Consider the following 15,848-nt stretch of genomic DNA (forward strand, 5'->3'; position numbering starts at 1 on the left):
TTCTCAAGGAGATATGTTTTGCTTTTAAAGTAAAAGTGTTTGATTTTGTATACATTTTGTATACATTACATACATACATAAGGCTCCAGGAGCTGATTGACTGCCTACCTCAAAGTCTGTTCTCTTATTTTGCAAATTTTCATTAAATATTTGATTGAAATTGAAGTTTTATCTGGTGATTATTTGAGTGATTGTTTACCTACAGGAATGAACTAACTACCTTAACATTATTATCCATGTAATTTACTGTAAAGTTCACGTTAGCTGTTAGATTGCATATTCCATAAATTAACATGCTAAAATTGGCCTGGCTCGTCACGTTTGATTGATTGATTGAAAACTTTATTAACAGATTGCAGAATGGGTACAATACAGTATGGCTCAATACACACAATTGTTAAGGGGATGCAGACCAGAGCAATACTTTCGTCTTGTTTACATCAGGGTCCCCCATTTTCAATTCATCATGACATTTATGATATACACGACATACAGATATACAGTACGTTACTGCATAACACATGGGCTCAGCCAGGTTATATATGATGCCAAGTCTACATAATTTTGGTTGTTTATAACTTTATAGCACAATAACATCTGATTTAATGTGATGGAAGAAGTGAAATAATCATTGAGTAAATATTTAATTTACCACAGCCGCATAAGATGCTGGAAAATCTTGAAAATGCACCTTGAAAATGCTTGAAAAGTGCTTGCATTTTGCCTTGGAAAAGGTGTACAAACCCTGCAGATTGCAGAATGGGTACAATACAGTACGGCTCAATACAAACAATTGTTAAGGGGATGCAGACCAGAAAAATACTTTTGTCTTGTTTACATCAGGGTCCCCCATTTTCAATTCATCAAGACATTTATGACATATACATGACAGATATACAGTACTGTTTCATCAAGACATTTATGACATACAAGACATACAAATATACAGTAGGCCTACTGTTTAAGAGAAAGAGATCATAAAAAAATAATTATGACGCATTTGTTTTTTTCAGCTTTTCGTTAAAGTATTATTAATAGCCTGATATTTATGCCAAAATAAGCTCTATATTATGATTTATTTGGAGAAGCCATGCAATTCCATGTACAATCTGACATGCATCACCCCCCATGGCCCAAATGGAATGCATAGTTAACAATTCGACTGTGAGACAGTCATCACACACATAATAAACCTCTCTATAAAACAGGGACACGTCCCCAAGGACTTCAAAATTGCGAGAGTGACCCCTCTGCACAAAAAGGGCAGCAAATTAGACCCAGGCAACTACCGCCCTGTTTCTATTCTTACCTCCATCTCGAAAGTCATGGAGAAAATAGTCTACAAACAGGTCGAAAAGTACCTGGCGGAAAAAATTCTAATCTACGAATTCCAATCTGGCTTCAGAACGTCCCACTCCACTGACACATGCCTCCTCTATTTGAACGACCACATCAAACAAGAGGTGGACGCGGGCAAATACTGCGGCATGGTCATGCTGGACCTACAAAAGGCCTTCGACACTGTCAATCACTCCATTCTGATTGACAAGCTAAAAGCAATTGGTTTTGATAGCTTATCAGTGAGCTGGATGCAATCCTACCTGGAGGGGAGAGAACAGATGGTAGAGGTAAACGGTACTCTATCCCCCCCCCCTCACAGTGAGCTGTGGTGTTCCACAAGGAAGCATACTAGGACCGCTACTCTTCCTAATTTATGCAAATGACATGTCGTCAGCCTGTGACTGCAACTTGTTCCTGTTTGCGGACGACTCAGCCCTGCTGGTCTCTGACAAGAACAAGTTGCAGGTTGAAAAAACCCTCAGCTCGGAACTAGGCAAAATCTGCATATGGCTCGCTGATAACAAACTATCATTACACATGGGCAAAACAGAGTCCATTCTCTTCGGTTCAAATAACAAACTCAGCAAGACCGACGGCTTCTCAGTTACAGTGGGTGACAATATTGTCACAAGGAAAGACGAAATTACCTACCTGGGTTCCATCCTAGAGGCAAATCTTTCTTGTGACAAAATGGCATCCAATGTAATAAAAAAAGTCAACCAACGAACTAGATTCTTGTACCGGATCTCCTCTCTGGTAAACAAGAATACCCTGAAGACTCTGGCAGGAGCACTCATTCAAGGGTACTACGACTATGCGTGCACCTCATGGTACCAAAGCACCTCAAAGGCGCTTAAAACAAAATTACAAACATCACAAAACAAACTGGTCAGACTACTACTTGACCTGAACCCCAGAACCCACCTCACCCCTGCCCACTTTGACAACCTAGGATGGCTTAGAGTAGACGACAGAGTACAGCAACTTGCAATCATGGGCCTGGTCTACAAGATACACTATACGACTAAGGTACCCATGTACATGTCAAAATACTTCCCAAAGGTCAGTGAATACCACAACCACTACACCAGAGGAAGCTCAACAAATCATGTTAAACCCAGATTCGGCTCAAACAAGGGACTAAACACGTTTTGCAATTATGCCACATCAATGTGGAACGCCCTACCCAAAGCTGTAAAGGAATGTGAATCCCTACCCACATTCAAAACCGCTCTTAAAGAGCAACTACGGGAGGCTGCAATTCTAAACTGGCCACCGTAAATGCCCAAAACCCCCACCACCTCCTAATAGACAGTCTCCTCCCCACCGCATGTATATATTCCCTCCCTGCCGTATGTATATTTCTCTCCCACCCACCCACCCCCTCCTAATGTACAGTCCCCTCCCCATCATATGTATATACTCTGTCAGGATCTAGGGGTAACAGTACTGTATATTTGAATACCGTTTATGTCACAAATGTATCAGTACTAAATACCTATATGTCCCTATGCCATAAATGTCATGTATGTTGTGTATGTCATAAATGTCTATATGAATTGAAAATGGGGGACCCTGATGGAAACAAGACAAACGTCTTTCTCAGGTCTGCATCCCCTTAATAATTGTGTGTATTGAGCCGTACTGTATTGTACCCATTCTGAAATCTGTTAAATAAAGTTTTCATTCATTCATTCATTCAGACTGCCAGTCAAAGCAAGCTCCTTCGATCAAATCATTGAATAGTCGACTATCCGGGGTCACCCCTAGAAATGTATGTAGTCAATCCACTGTAAAGCGCATTGAGTAGTACTTCTAACTAGAAAAGCACTATAGTATTGTAGCAATTAGTGTATCATTGTACATTCTGGCTAATCATGTTGCGCCCCAGTTTCTGAATTCCCTGTTCATTTCCTTGCCTTTCCTCAGTCTTGTTCTTCTCATGTTCGGGACTAGGACAAATCATGGTCATTATGAATATAATATAAGATAATAATTGTATTATATATGCAGACCTACGTGATCATGTAGGTCTGACCTGTAGAAAAGATGAATATTGATGAAACACGAAATAAAAATATGATAAAAATAAATAAAGTAATAACAATACAAGATAAGAGACAAGAGGTATGCCTACTTAGGGGAATGGGTAAACTCATAAATATATGAGTTCAGTTTACCCTTCATGCAATAAGGGACACACAGTTCTTCCTGTCTTCCTCTTTGAATCAGGATTCACTCCCCAGGTGTGGTGGCTGTTCAGTCTAACCGTGGCTCGACACTGTCCTCTAGAGGTAGGAAGGATGCATCAGAGATCGTTCTGAAGGAGAGGTCATACACACTCTTGTATTACTGTAATGCCACTGGCTAAAACAGGGTGTACAAAAATGTGTATATAAACAGGGTATCGGGAGAATATGTCCCCCAATACTAAGATCCGATATACAAAGATCAGTGTGTTGCATGTGAGAAAGCAAAGCGCTGCATTTTTTACACAGAAAGGTTTTACTGTGTAAGACATCTCTAATTGAGAAAATGGATTCTCTCTCAAACCCGCCCTATTTTTTTTTTATCCAGGCATGGTTAAAAATATAGATCGATTGTGCTCTTTTAGCCAAGCATTGGACAGACATCAATCCTGGACTTAGATGCAGCAACCAAACGTGGCCAGCAAACAAAACATTAGCGTCCACATTCACTGGTGCTGGTTGAGTGGATAACACCCTTGAGACTTGGTTTTCTTTACACACCATTCCGTTGACACAAAGCTGCTACCCTTTCCTCTTCAGCCCAAAACAAAGTAACTGGAACACAGAATCTCTGAGGCTTTGTGTGTACTTTAAGCGGTTCCCAACCGTTTGCCCTTTTCAGCTGATGTAGTAGTGGATACAAATAGAAATAGAAGGAAAATGTGTGACTTCTTTTTATACCAAGAATTGCTGAAGGCTGTAATTAGTATGGACAGCATAGTATGTACTGTGTGTGTGTACTTGTATTTCTATACTACAGGGGACACTGACCTGTTTACACACACAAATTTGGGTGTCCCCATAACACAAATTAGATTATGGTTATGATTAGTTTAGTTTATTTATTACCCAGGGACAGTGCACATTAATCAACATCTTCAGTTTCCACATGAATGTAAATGTGCCAGAATTAGCTAATTAGCTAGTTTTCATCTGTAGTCCTGCCTAACATGCATGTTTTTAAGGTGTGGGAGTAAACTGGAGTACCCAGAGGAAACCCATGCAGAACATGCAAACACAGAAAGGCGCCCTACTGGGGTTCAAACCCAGGACCTTCTTGCTGTGAGGCAGCAGTGCTAACCACTGTGCCACCGTGCCACCCACGTTATGGTTATGGTTATGGTTATGGTTATGGTTATGGTTATGGTTAGGTTATGGTTATGGTTAGGGATAAGGTTAGGGTTAGTTACAGAATGCATGTAAGTCTATGTAATGTCCCCATATTTCACATAAACAAAAATCTTATCAAATAGGAGGCCCTGGTGACGGTCTCTCACGTAACCTTGTTGGAGGTCCTTTGGCTTTGAGAACCTGTTCTAAACAACAGCTGATTAAGTCATCCTCAGCTTTTGCTGTCCACTGGAGTCAGAATGCGCAGAGGCGTTGCTAGTCAACCCGTAGTAAAGAGTGCACAATGACAATTGACAAAGGGAGACAGAGGCAGAGAGGTTCACACCAATTACTGGGGGGAGGAGACAAGTAACAGAGGAAAACAGAGAGAGAGTGTTAAGAAATTAAATGTGAGAGAAAGAAAGAGAGAATCTGGGGAAGGAGAAAATAGAACAGGTGGAGCAAAAAGATGAGAAGAGAGGAGACATGAAGAGATGGTCATGAATCCAAAAGGAAGAGAAAGCAGGTCTGGGAACCCGTGGTTATGAGAGACATATTCTGGACAGACGTATTCTGGTTGGACTCAACAGTGTGGAGGTCTATCCTGGAAGCCCCTCCAGCCAAACCAGCGGTTTGTTTCATCTGCTCTGTGCAACACCTCTAACACCTGGCTCTGGATGAGAGAGACTGCTAAAAGAGATTTCTACTGGGAATTAAAGGGGAGAGAGAAAACAAAAAATAACCCAAAGGGAATTGAGGAGCAGGCAAACCTTCAGAAGAGGAGAGGAGGAGACGGAGGGAAGGACGCATCTTTCTCAGCAGAAGTCCAGAGGTGTGTCCATTCCCTCAAGCACTCCAACCCCCCGCTGGCCAACTGGAGGAAGAGAGAGAGAGAGAGAGAGAGAGAGAGAGAGAGAGAGAGAGAGAGAGAGAGAGTACAGAGAGAGAACAGAGAGGTGAGAGCATTGGCTTTTAGCCTCCCGCTACATGTGGATATCCTATGCCTCTCTGAATGGACATAACCGGTTTGAGCACCAAGGAGGAAGAGCCGAAGGGAAGAAGGATTTGAAAGGCCCCCAGACTCAAGGACCTTCAGGACTCAAGGACCTTCAGGATGGGCCGATACAAGAGGAGCTGCAGGAGACGGCTGCTGAACCTCGGTCGATGCCTTTACCGCTGGCTGAACGGCACTCTGTACCAAGGTACCGGCAAGGGCTCCGCTAGGGGAGGAGAAGGAGGAGGATGAGGAGGGTCTCGAGGGTACCAGGCACTAGGCCATTGCTTGCAGAATGGAGATGTTCAGTGTCTAAATAGGTTGTAATGTCTGCCCGTTTCACTGTGAACACAGGCAATGCTGTTTCATTGTCTGTTTTACGGTCAACACAGTGAATCATTGGTTAGTACATTTAGAAGAGAAAACATTGTGAAACGTGGGAGAGGGAGAACCTATTGATTATCTACAGTAGGACAAAACATGTCCATTAGATCCATCCTACAATCCATTCATGATATACCATATTTGAGTGTGAGTGAGAGAGTGTGGATATTCTGTCTAAGTAACTAAGATGTGTTAGATAGCAACTCAAAGGTAATTATGGGTTCATAGTATATTGCTGTTACATTATCTGTTACCTAAGAGTGGTACTGGGGGGTAGTAGGTTGACCTAGCAGATAGAGAGGCAGACCAGTAGCTGAGAGGTTGTTGGTTTAATCCCTGGGGATGCAGGGAAGGTATGTGCTGAATGCAGATTATTGGATACTCGCTGACAGCCCATCAACTGTGATCCAATACCCTAAGGTAAAGATGTACAATGTATGCACACACACACACACACACACACACACACACACACACACACACACACACACACACACACACACACACACACACACACACACACACACACACACACACACACACACACACACACACACACACACACACGCAGATGTGCAGGACATGTCTACTGACCAGCCTATTCATCAGGTGTTTGCAGGGGATTTATGGCTGACATGATTAAGGAAACATTAATATCTCTGCTCTAATCAGAGCTCATCTACATGTACAGTGCCCACCAGCCTTAGTCAGACCCTTCAACGGCAGTGTCTGAAGGCAGTAAGTGAAAAGACACATTATCCTACTCCATGAATGACCCATTACGATTAAATCCTACTGCATCAGCCAGATGTAGTAATGTACAGGGCTGTGAGTACGTATGTATGTTTAAGGGTGGTATGCAAAGAAAATCTCTCACTCAAAACAAAGCTGAAAATCTAAAACCGTAATCTTACTGAACCAACCAGATGCAGTTGTTGGATTATTGGTACTTTTTCACCATGCAGTTGTTGCTGTGCCAAAGATAACAGTCAGTTGATTGTCTGCTGAGTTCACATCAGTATGTTTTATGTGGAAGAGGGCCAATAAAGCGTGTAGGGAGGGAGAGTGGTGGCAACCAAGCACATACTTGAGAGAGAGAGAGAGAGAGAGAGAGAGAGAGAGAGAGAGAGAGAGAGAGAGAGAGAGAGAGAGAGGGAGAAGAGAATATGAGAGAGGGAGAAGAGAGAATGATAGCATGGGGTGAGAGGTCATATCCTGCCATGCTGTAGTAAAAGGCCAAGTGACAGAGCAGCCAGTGTGGATCGTGATGTCTGCGTCGCTAACACCGGGGTCAACACCAGTTAATGTGCGTATGAGTCTGTGAGGGATGAGGGTGCACACACACACACACACACACACACACACACACACACACACACACACACACACACACACACACACACACACACACACACACACACACACACACACACACACACACACACACACACACACACACACACACACACACACACACACACACACACACACACACACACACACACACACACACACACACACACACACACACACACACACACACACACACACACACACACACACACACACGGCACGGTGGTGTAGTGGTTAAACACTGTCGCCTCACAGCAAGAAGGTCCAGGGTTCGATTCCCGCTTGGGGACCAGGTTTCCATGATGCCAGTTACCCAGGTGGGGTATCTCCCAGGCCTTTCTGTGTGGAGTTTGCATGTTCTCCCCGTGCTCGCAAGGGTTCCCCCCCCCCCCCGATAAGATAAACCCAATGGAAAAACATGCACAACAACGCTGTGGCGTCCTTGACGAAGACGGACAGGAGCACTTGGATTGGTCCCCTGGCGCTCCCGGCTGCCCTTAGGGGGGAAGGACGACGGGATGGGTTAATCACAGAGACGAATCGCATACATGCATCGCATGCATGCCAATTAATGACCTCTGAGCAGGTCCTAAATTATTTTATTACACACACACACACACACCGCTCTCTCTCTCTCTCTCTCTCTCTCTCTCTCTCTCTCTCTCTCTCTCTCTCTCAACCCTTTCTCTCATTTGTCACTATTTGTCTTGTTGCTCGGCTGTGTTGTCACTGACACATTTTCACGTCATTGTCCTCAGTCATTTTCTTAACCTACTTTTTTTTATTATTTTATTTTACCTTTATTTAGCCAGATAAAACATTAACCAATAAAAAATCTAATTAAATAAACTGAATTCAGTATATTGTACTGTATACACAATTACACACACAACAGCTGACTGCTATAACACAGCCGTGGTCCGAATTAAGACAATATGGTGCTGCTTTCCAAGTCTTGAGATAGATATCTCTTGGCTGATGTGAATACGCAGACATGCAGAACAAGCAGTAGGACTAAGATGTGTAGGTGCCGCGTTGGTCCAAAGCCAGGCCAGCAAACAAACACACATGTATCTAGCAGCATGGCTAAGTGATTTTAGTGTAGTCCATGTGTTTTAAGATTAACATGGCATCCACAGTGTGGACAGTTTCATCCTCTAGTAATCTTTGCTGTGATTGGTCATTTTCCAGGTAACCCACCGTCCAAACAGAATAAAAAGTCCATAAAGCAGAGGTTCCTCAAACTGCTGCCCTGCTGTCGCTCAGGCTCCACCCCGTCTCCCAATCAAAGCAAGTGTCTCTGTGACTCCATCTGCAAACTCTCACCTCAGCCAGCCTTTATATAGAGCATAATGCCCTGTCCACACCTCAGCCAGCCTTTATACAGAGCATAATGCCCTGTCCACACCTCAGCCAGCCTTTATACAGAGCATAATGCCCTGTCCACACCTTAGCCAGCCTTTATATAGAGCATAATGCCCTGTCCACACCTTAGCCAGCCTTTATACAGAGCATAATGCCCTGTCCACACCTCAGCCAGCCTTTATACAGAGCATAATGCCCTGTCCACACCTTAGCCAGCCTTTATATAGAGCATAATGCCCTGTCCACACCTCAGCCAGCCTTTATACAGAGCATAATGCCCTGTCCACACCTCAGCCAGCCTTTATACAGAGCATAATGCCCTGTCCACACCTCAGCCAGCCTTTATACAGAGCATAATGCCCTGTCCACACCTCAGCCAGCCTTTATACAGAGCATAATGCCCTGTCCACACCTTAGCCAGCCTTTATATAGAGCATAATGCCCTGTCCACACCTCAGCCAGCCTTTATACAGAGCATAATGCCCTGTCCACACCTTAGCCAGCCTTTATACAGAGCATAATGCCCTGTCCACACCTCAGCCAGCCTTTATACAGAGCATAATGCCCTGTCCACACCTTAGCCAGCCTTTATACAGAGCATAATGCCCTGTCCACACCTCAGCCAGCCTTTATACAGAGCATAATGCCCTGTCCACACCTCAGCCAGCCTTTATACAGAGCATAATGCCCTGTCCACACCTCAGCCAGCCTTTATACAGAGCATAATGCCCTGTCCACACCTCAGCCAGCCTTTATACAGAGCATAATGCCCTGTCCACACCTTAGCCAGCCTTTATATAGAGCATAATGCCCTGTCCACACCTCAGCCAGCCTTTATACAGAGCATAATGCCCTGTCCACACCTTAGCCAGCCTTTATACAGAGCATAATGCCCTGTCCACACCTCAGCCAGCCTTTATACAGAGCATAATGCCCTGTCCACACCTTAGCCAGCCTTTATACAGAGCATAATGCCCTGTCCACACCTTAGCCAGCCTTTATATAGAGCATAATGCCCTGTCCACACCTTAGCCAGCCTTTATATAGAGCATAATGCCCTGTCCACACCTCAGTCGGCCCTTATAGAGATGTAGAGGTCGAATCTGTAATGTCGTCAAACAGGGCAAAAGATGACAATATGTTACTGCGCTTTGTTTATTTATTTTTTTTACAGAGATCTGGAGAAACAAAAAACGATGCTGTTGGGAACCAATGGCTGCTTAAGCCCCACCCTCTTTTATTGATCCTCCAATAGCAACCATTGATTTGATTGGCTCTGATCCTAAATGCCATTTGAACAAAGCTCTTCACACCCGGCCCTTGAGGGGTGGCCATTAATAAGACATATGACTCAGTGTCACTGCCCTTGTTTAACAGACAGTTTGATGATTATTTCTCCAGACCTCTTGGCAAGAATTATGAGGTGTGGCTGCACCAGATTATACCATTATTTACCTCTCACTCCATCTCTCTCTCTCTCTCTCTCTCTCTCCCTCTCCCTCTCCCTCTCCCTCTCCCTCTCCCTCTCCCTCACTCCCTCCCTCCCTCCCTCCCTCCCTCCCTCCCTCCCTCCCTCATGCTCCAGTGTACTGGATGAATCATAATAACCCTTGTCTTGTCTTTGTCCACCTGTGTGTCTCCGTCCCTCCAGACAGCATAGCAGACGATGGAGAGCTGTCCGCGGTGTGTTACAGACCGGAGGGGCTGGACCAGCTCGTGCAGCAGACCCACTTCAACAGGAGAGAGCTGCAGATCCTCTACCGGAGCTTCAAGAACGTCAGTCACACCCTGTAGTTACACACATCCTGTAGTTACACACACCCTGTAGTTACACACATCTTGTAGTTACACACACCCTGTAGTTACACACATCCTGTAGTTACACACCCTGTAGTTACACACATCCTGTAGTTACACACACCCTGTAGTTACACACATCCTGTAGTTACACACACCCTGTAGTAGTTACACACACCCTGTAGTTACACACATCCTGTAGTTACACACCCTGTAGTTACACACACTACACACCCTGTAGTTACACACACCCTGTAGTTACACACACCCTGTAGTTACACACATCCTGTAGTTACACACCCTGTAGTTACACACATCCTGTAGTTACACACACCCTGTAGTTACACACACCCTGTAGTTACACACATCCTGTAGTTACACACACCCTGTAGTTACACACATCCTGTAGTTACACACCCTGTAGTTACACACACTACACACCCTGTAGTTACACACACCCTGTAGTTACACACATCCTGTAGTTACACACATCCTGTAGTTACACACACCCTGTAGTTACACACATCCTGTAGTTACACACATCCTGTAGTTACACACACCCTGTAGTTACACACATCTTGTAGTTACACACACCCTGTAGTTACACACACCCTGTAGTTACACACACCCTGTAGTTACACACATCCTGTAGTTACACACATCCTGTAGTTACACACACCCTGTAGTTACACACATCTTGTAGTTACACACATCCTGTAGTTACACACACACACCCTGTAGTTACACACACCCTGTAGTTACACACACCCTGTAGTTACACACACCCTGTAGTTACACACATCCTGTAGTTACACACACCCTGTAGTTACACACACCCTGTAGTTACACACATCCTGTAGTTACACACACCCTGTAGTTACACACATCCTGTAGTTACACACACCCTGTAGTTACACACATCTTGTAGTTACACACACCCTGTAGTTACACACACCCAGTAGTTACACACATCCTGTAGTTACACACATCTTGTAGTTACACACACCCTGTAGTTACACACATCTTGTAGTTACACACACCCTGTAGTTACACACATCTTGTAGTTACACACACTACACACCCTGTAGTTACACACATCTTGTAGTTACACACACTACACACCCTGTAGTTACACACACCCTGTAGTTACACACATCCTGTAGTTACACACACCCTGTAGTTACACACATCCTGTAGTTACACACATCCTGTAGTTACACACACCCTGTAGTTACACACACCCTGTAGTTACACACATCCTGTAGTTACACACATCCTGTAGTTACACACACCCTGTAGTTACACACATCCTGTAGTTACACACACTACACACCCTGTAGTTACACACACCCTGTAGTTACACACACTACACACCCTGTAGTTACACACACTACACACCCTGTAGTTACACACATCCTGTAGTTACACACACTACACACCCTGTAGTTACACACACCCTGTAGTTACACACACTACACACCCTGTAGTTACACACACCCTGTAGTTACACACACTACACACCCTGTAGTTACACACACCCTGTAGTTACACACATCCTGTAGTTACACACACTACACACCCTGTAGTTACACACACCCTGTAGTTACACACATCCTGTAGTTACACACACTACACACCCTGTAGTTACACACACCCTGTAGTTACACACATCCTGTAGTTACACACACCCTGTAGTTACACACACCCTGTAGTTACACACATCTTGTAGTTACACACACTACACACCCTGTAGTTACACACACCCTGTAGTTACACACATCTTGTAGTTACACACACTACACACCCTGTAGTTACACACACCCTGTAGTTACACACACCCTGTAGTTACACACACTACACACCTTGTAGTTACACACACCCTGTAGTTACACACATCCTGTAGTTACACACATCTTGTAGTTACACACATCTTGTAGTTACACACATCCTGTAGTTACACACACCCTGTAGTTACACACCCTGTAGTTACACACACCCTGTAGTTACACACACCCTGTAGTTACACACACCCTGTAGTTACACACATCCTGTAGTTACACACACCCTGTAGTTACACACATCTTGTAGTTACACACACTACACACCCTGTAGTTACACACACCCTGTAGTTACACACATCTTGTAGTTACACACACTACACACCCTGTAGTTACACACACCCTGTAGTTACACACACCCTGTAGTTACACACATCTTGTAGTTACACACATCCTGTAGTTACACACACCCTGTAGTTACACACATCTTGTAGTTACACACATCCTGTAGTTACACACACCCTGTAATTACACACATCTTGTAGTTACACACATCTTGTAGTTACACACACCCTGTAGTTACACACATCCTGTAGTTACACACATCCTGTAGTTACACACATCCTGTAGTTACACACACCCTGTAGTTACACACACCCAGTAGTTACACACACCCGGTAGTTACACACACTACACACCCTGTAGTTACACACACCCAGTAGTTACACACACCCTGTAGTTACACACACTACACACCCTGTAGTTACACACACCCTGTAGTCTCATCCTGTACTGTAGTCTCATCCTGTACTGTAGTCTCATCCTGTAGTCTCATCCTGTACTGTAGTCTCATCCTGTAGTCTCATCCTGTACTGTAGTCTCATCCTGTAGTCTCATCCTGTACTGTAGTCTCATCCTGTACTGTAGTCTCATCCTGTAGTCTCATCCTGTAGTGTAGTCTCATCCTGTACTGTAGTCTCATCCTGTAGTCTCATCCTGTACTGTAGTCTCATCCTGTAGTCTCATCCTGTAGTGTAGTCTCATCCTGTACTGTAGTCTCATCCTGTAGTCTCATCCTGTACTGTAGTCTCATCCTGTACTGTAGTCTCATCCTGTAGTCTCATCCTGTACTGTAGTCTCATCCTGTACTGTAGTCTCATCCTGTAGTCTCATCCTGTACTGTAGTCTCATCCTGTACTGTAGTCTCATCCTGTAGTCACACCCTCTTTCTGCTCCCTCCTTCCTGCACTCTCTCTTTTCCTTTCCTCTTTTTTTGGGGGGATAAAGGTCAATTCAAAGTCCACACCTTGGCAGGATTACCTCAAAAACGTGATGAAACCAATGAGAACGGATGACAAGCGAGAAGACTGACCATTAGTGGCCTTTATATTGTATATATATTCTACAGGATTCTGAACTGTTTTACGGTGCAATGGAAGCCTTTCCAGACAAAACATGCTTCATCAACAAGAATAACTTCACATACATGGTCAGCAAAGGGTTGCTAACCCTCTCCTCAGGGTGCGGGGTGCTGCCAGCAGGGGGCAAAAACAAATGCAAAGCACTGTGTAGTCAATACACAAGGTATGGCAACTAATCGGACAAAATATAATGATATTATTGTTGAGACTTCTAAACATAGGGGCTATCCAATTTTTTTTTTAAAGAGCACACCCCCCCCCCCCCGTTAAACACTGTAATGTAGACACTTTTTGGTTTATGAATCCCTCCCCCCAATGTGCCTGTGACCTGTCCTGTGTTCTATGTATATATTTACATGTGTGTGTGTGTACTCTTCAGGAGTGTCCCACTGGTGTGGTGAATGAAGAGACCTTTAAGACCATCTACTCTCAGTTCTTCCCACTGGGAGGTGAGTCATATGTCATTATTCACCCCTGTCACTCCATTGGTGTATTTTATGGATACAATTATACTTAACAGTAGGGCTGGGATGAAGGTACTGTATGGATCGCCCCTGATACTGAAATGCAGTACCCTGTATATCATAACAAATATATACACATTTGTACATATTATACAAACGAATATATTTTTTTTACCTTGCAGTAGTATTGAATTTTACCATTTTGAATAGCTCCATGAAAATTGTATTACAAGATGAAGACATAAAAAAATATGTCAGATTACTTTGTAATCCATACTGAAAAACATGTCAAATACCATTGTACCGTCAAAACCTTTCGCCCAACCCTAACTTACAGTACAGTTCAGTTACATACTAGAAGCATAGTGCACATACATTAAGGATGTTACTAGGAGTGTAACGGAGGTACCGCGAGTATATCCACAGTAGGGCTGACCCCTATTAGTCGATTAGTCGACTAATCGGTCGAAAGGAGCCGTAGTCGACTGGCCAACCTCTTAGTCGAATATATATATATATATATATATAAATTAAAAAAAAACTAGAAGCGTGGCTAACGCTAATGGCACGCATACCAGAGGCTAACTGCCTACGAAAACAGGCACAGAGGCACTGAAAGAGGATTTCACCCATCTAATGAACACACTAGACTAGACAAATATCAAGATGTATCCATCAGTGGACCAATTGCATGCTTTTGCAGAGAACAAGAAGCCTTCAGTCGACTCCTTCAGACATTAAGCACCCCCCACAGCCCAAATGGAATGATAAAAAAATAATAATAATAATAATAATTAATATTAAACTTTTTTTCTTTTTCTTTTTTTTTGTCGACCAATAGTCGACTAACGGCAAATTTTGGCAAATCATAGTCGACCATCCAAATCCTTAGTCGGGGACAGCCCTAATCCACAGTCACAATGGACTTCAAGTGTTGTGAAGTGACTGTGGCACGTAGCGTAGGCATCCAGACACATTACTATAAAGGAGTGAATTCACCTCTTGGCATAGTGGTCTGCGATGGGTGACCGGGGTTCAACTCCCACTCAGGGCATGTCAAATAAGACCGGTTTCAGAAGCACAGTGCACATATACATTAAGGATGTTACTAGAAGCATAGTGCACACACATACATTAACACATTGAGTGCCAGCGACGAGATTTATTGTTAGTTCATGCCGACCGTTGAGTGCCAGCGACGATAAATCTTGTTTTTTTTTATTAGCGATTTGAATTCATATTTCATCAATCTAGTCTCACGTTAGTGCTGCAAACTCTCTCTGAGCTCCATTGGGAAAATATTTCAGTATATTTCCAGTACCCAGCGTTGTATCAATAAACGCGATCGATATTTGGAATCAGGAATTGGAATAATCTTTTTGGAGAACATCTGATCTGAGGTAAGGAATCTATTTTACCAGTCTTAGGATAATCAGAACTTTTTTCACAGAGATATCAATGTGTCCCATATGTGTGTGTGTGGCTGTGTGTGTGTGTGCGATCAGGAAATGAGAGAATCGATTTTTCAGCTCGCTTCTATAGCGTGCATAAGTACACATTATACTATCGATAATCTAGCGTTTATTTGAAAA

The 15,848-nt window shown here is 43.6% G+C and overlaps 1 protein-coding gene across 1 annotated transcript in view; it reads left to right on the forward strand.

Moving 5' to 3' along the window:
• The window catches only part of LOC311232491 (A-type potassium channel modulatory protein KCNIP2-like), a gene marked incomplete at both ends in the record, with an annotated part of 84,076 nt that overhangs the window by 50,270 nt on the left and 17,958 nt on the right, over positions 1 to 15,848 (forward strand). The window contains 3 exons of the mRNA XM_084319301.1: positions 8,623 to 8,725; positions 10,452 to 10,572; positions 14,172 to 14,241. Of these exons, the coding sequence (XP_084175427.1) occupies positions 8,623 to 8,725; positions 10,452 to 10,572; positions 14,172 to 14,241 (294 nt within the window). The remainder of the gene's footprint in view (positions 1 to 8,622; positions 8,726 to 10,451; positions 10,573 to 14,171; positions 14,242 to 15,848) is intronic.

This window comes from Notolepis coatsorum (genome assembly GCF_963971535.1).
Source record: "Notolepis coatsorum genome assembly, chromosome: 7".
Classification (NCBI taxonomy): domain Eukaryota; kingdom Metazoa; phylum Chordata; class Actinopteri; order Aulopiformes; family Paralepididae; genus Notolepis; species Notolepis coatsorum.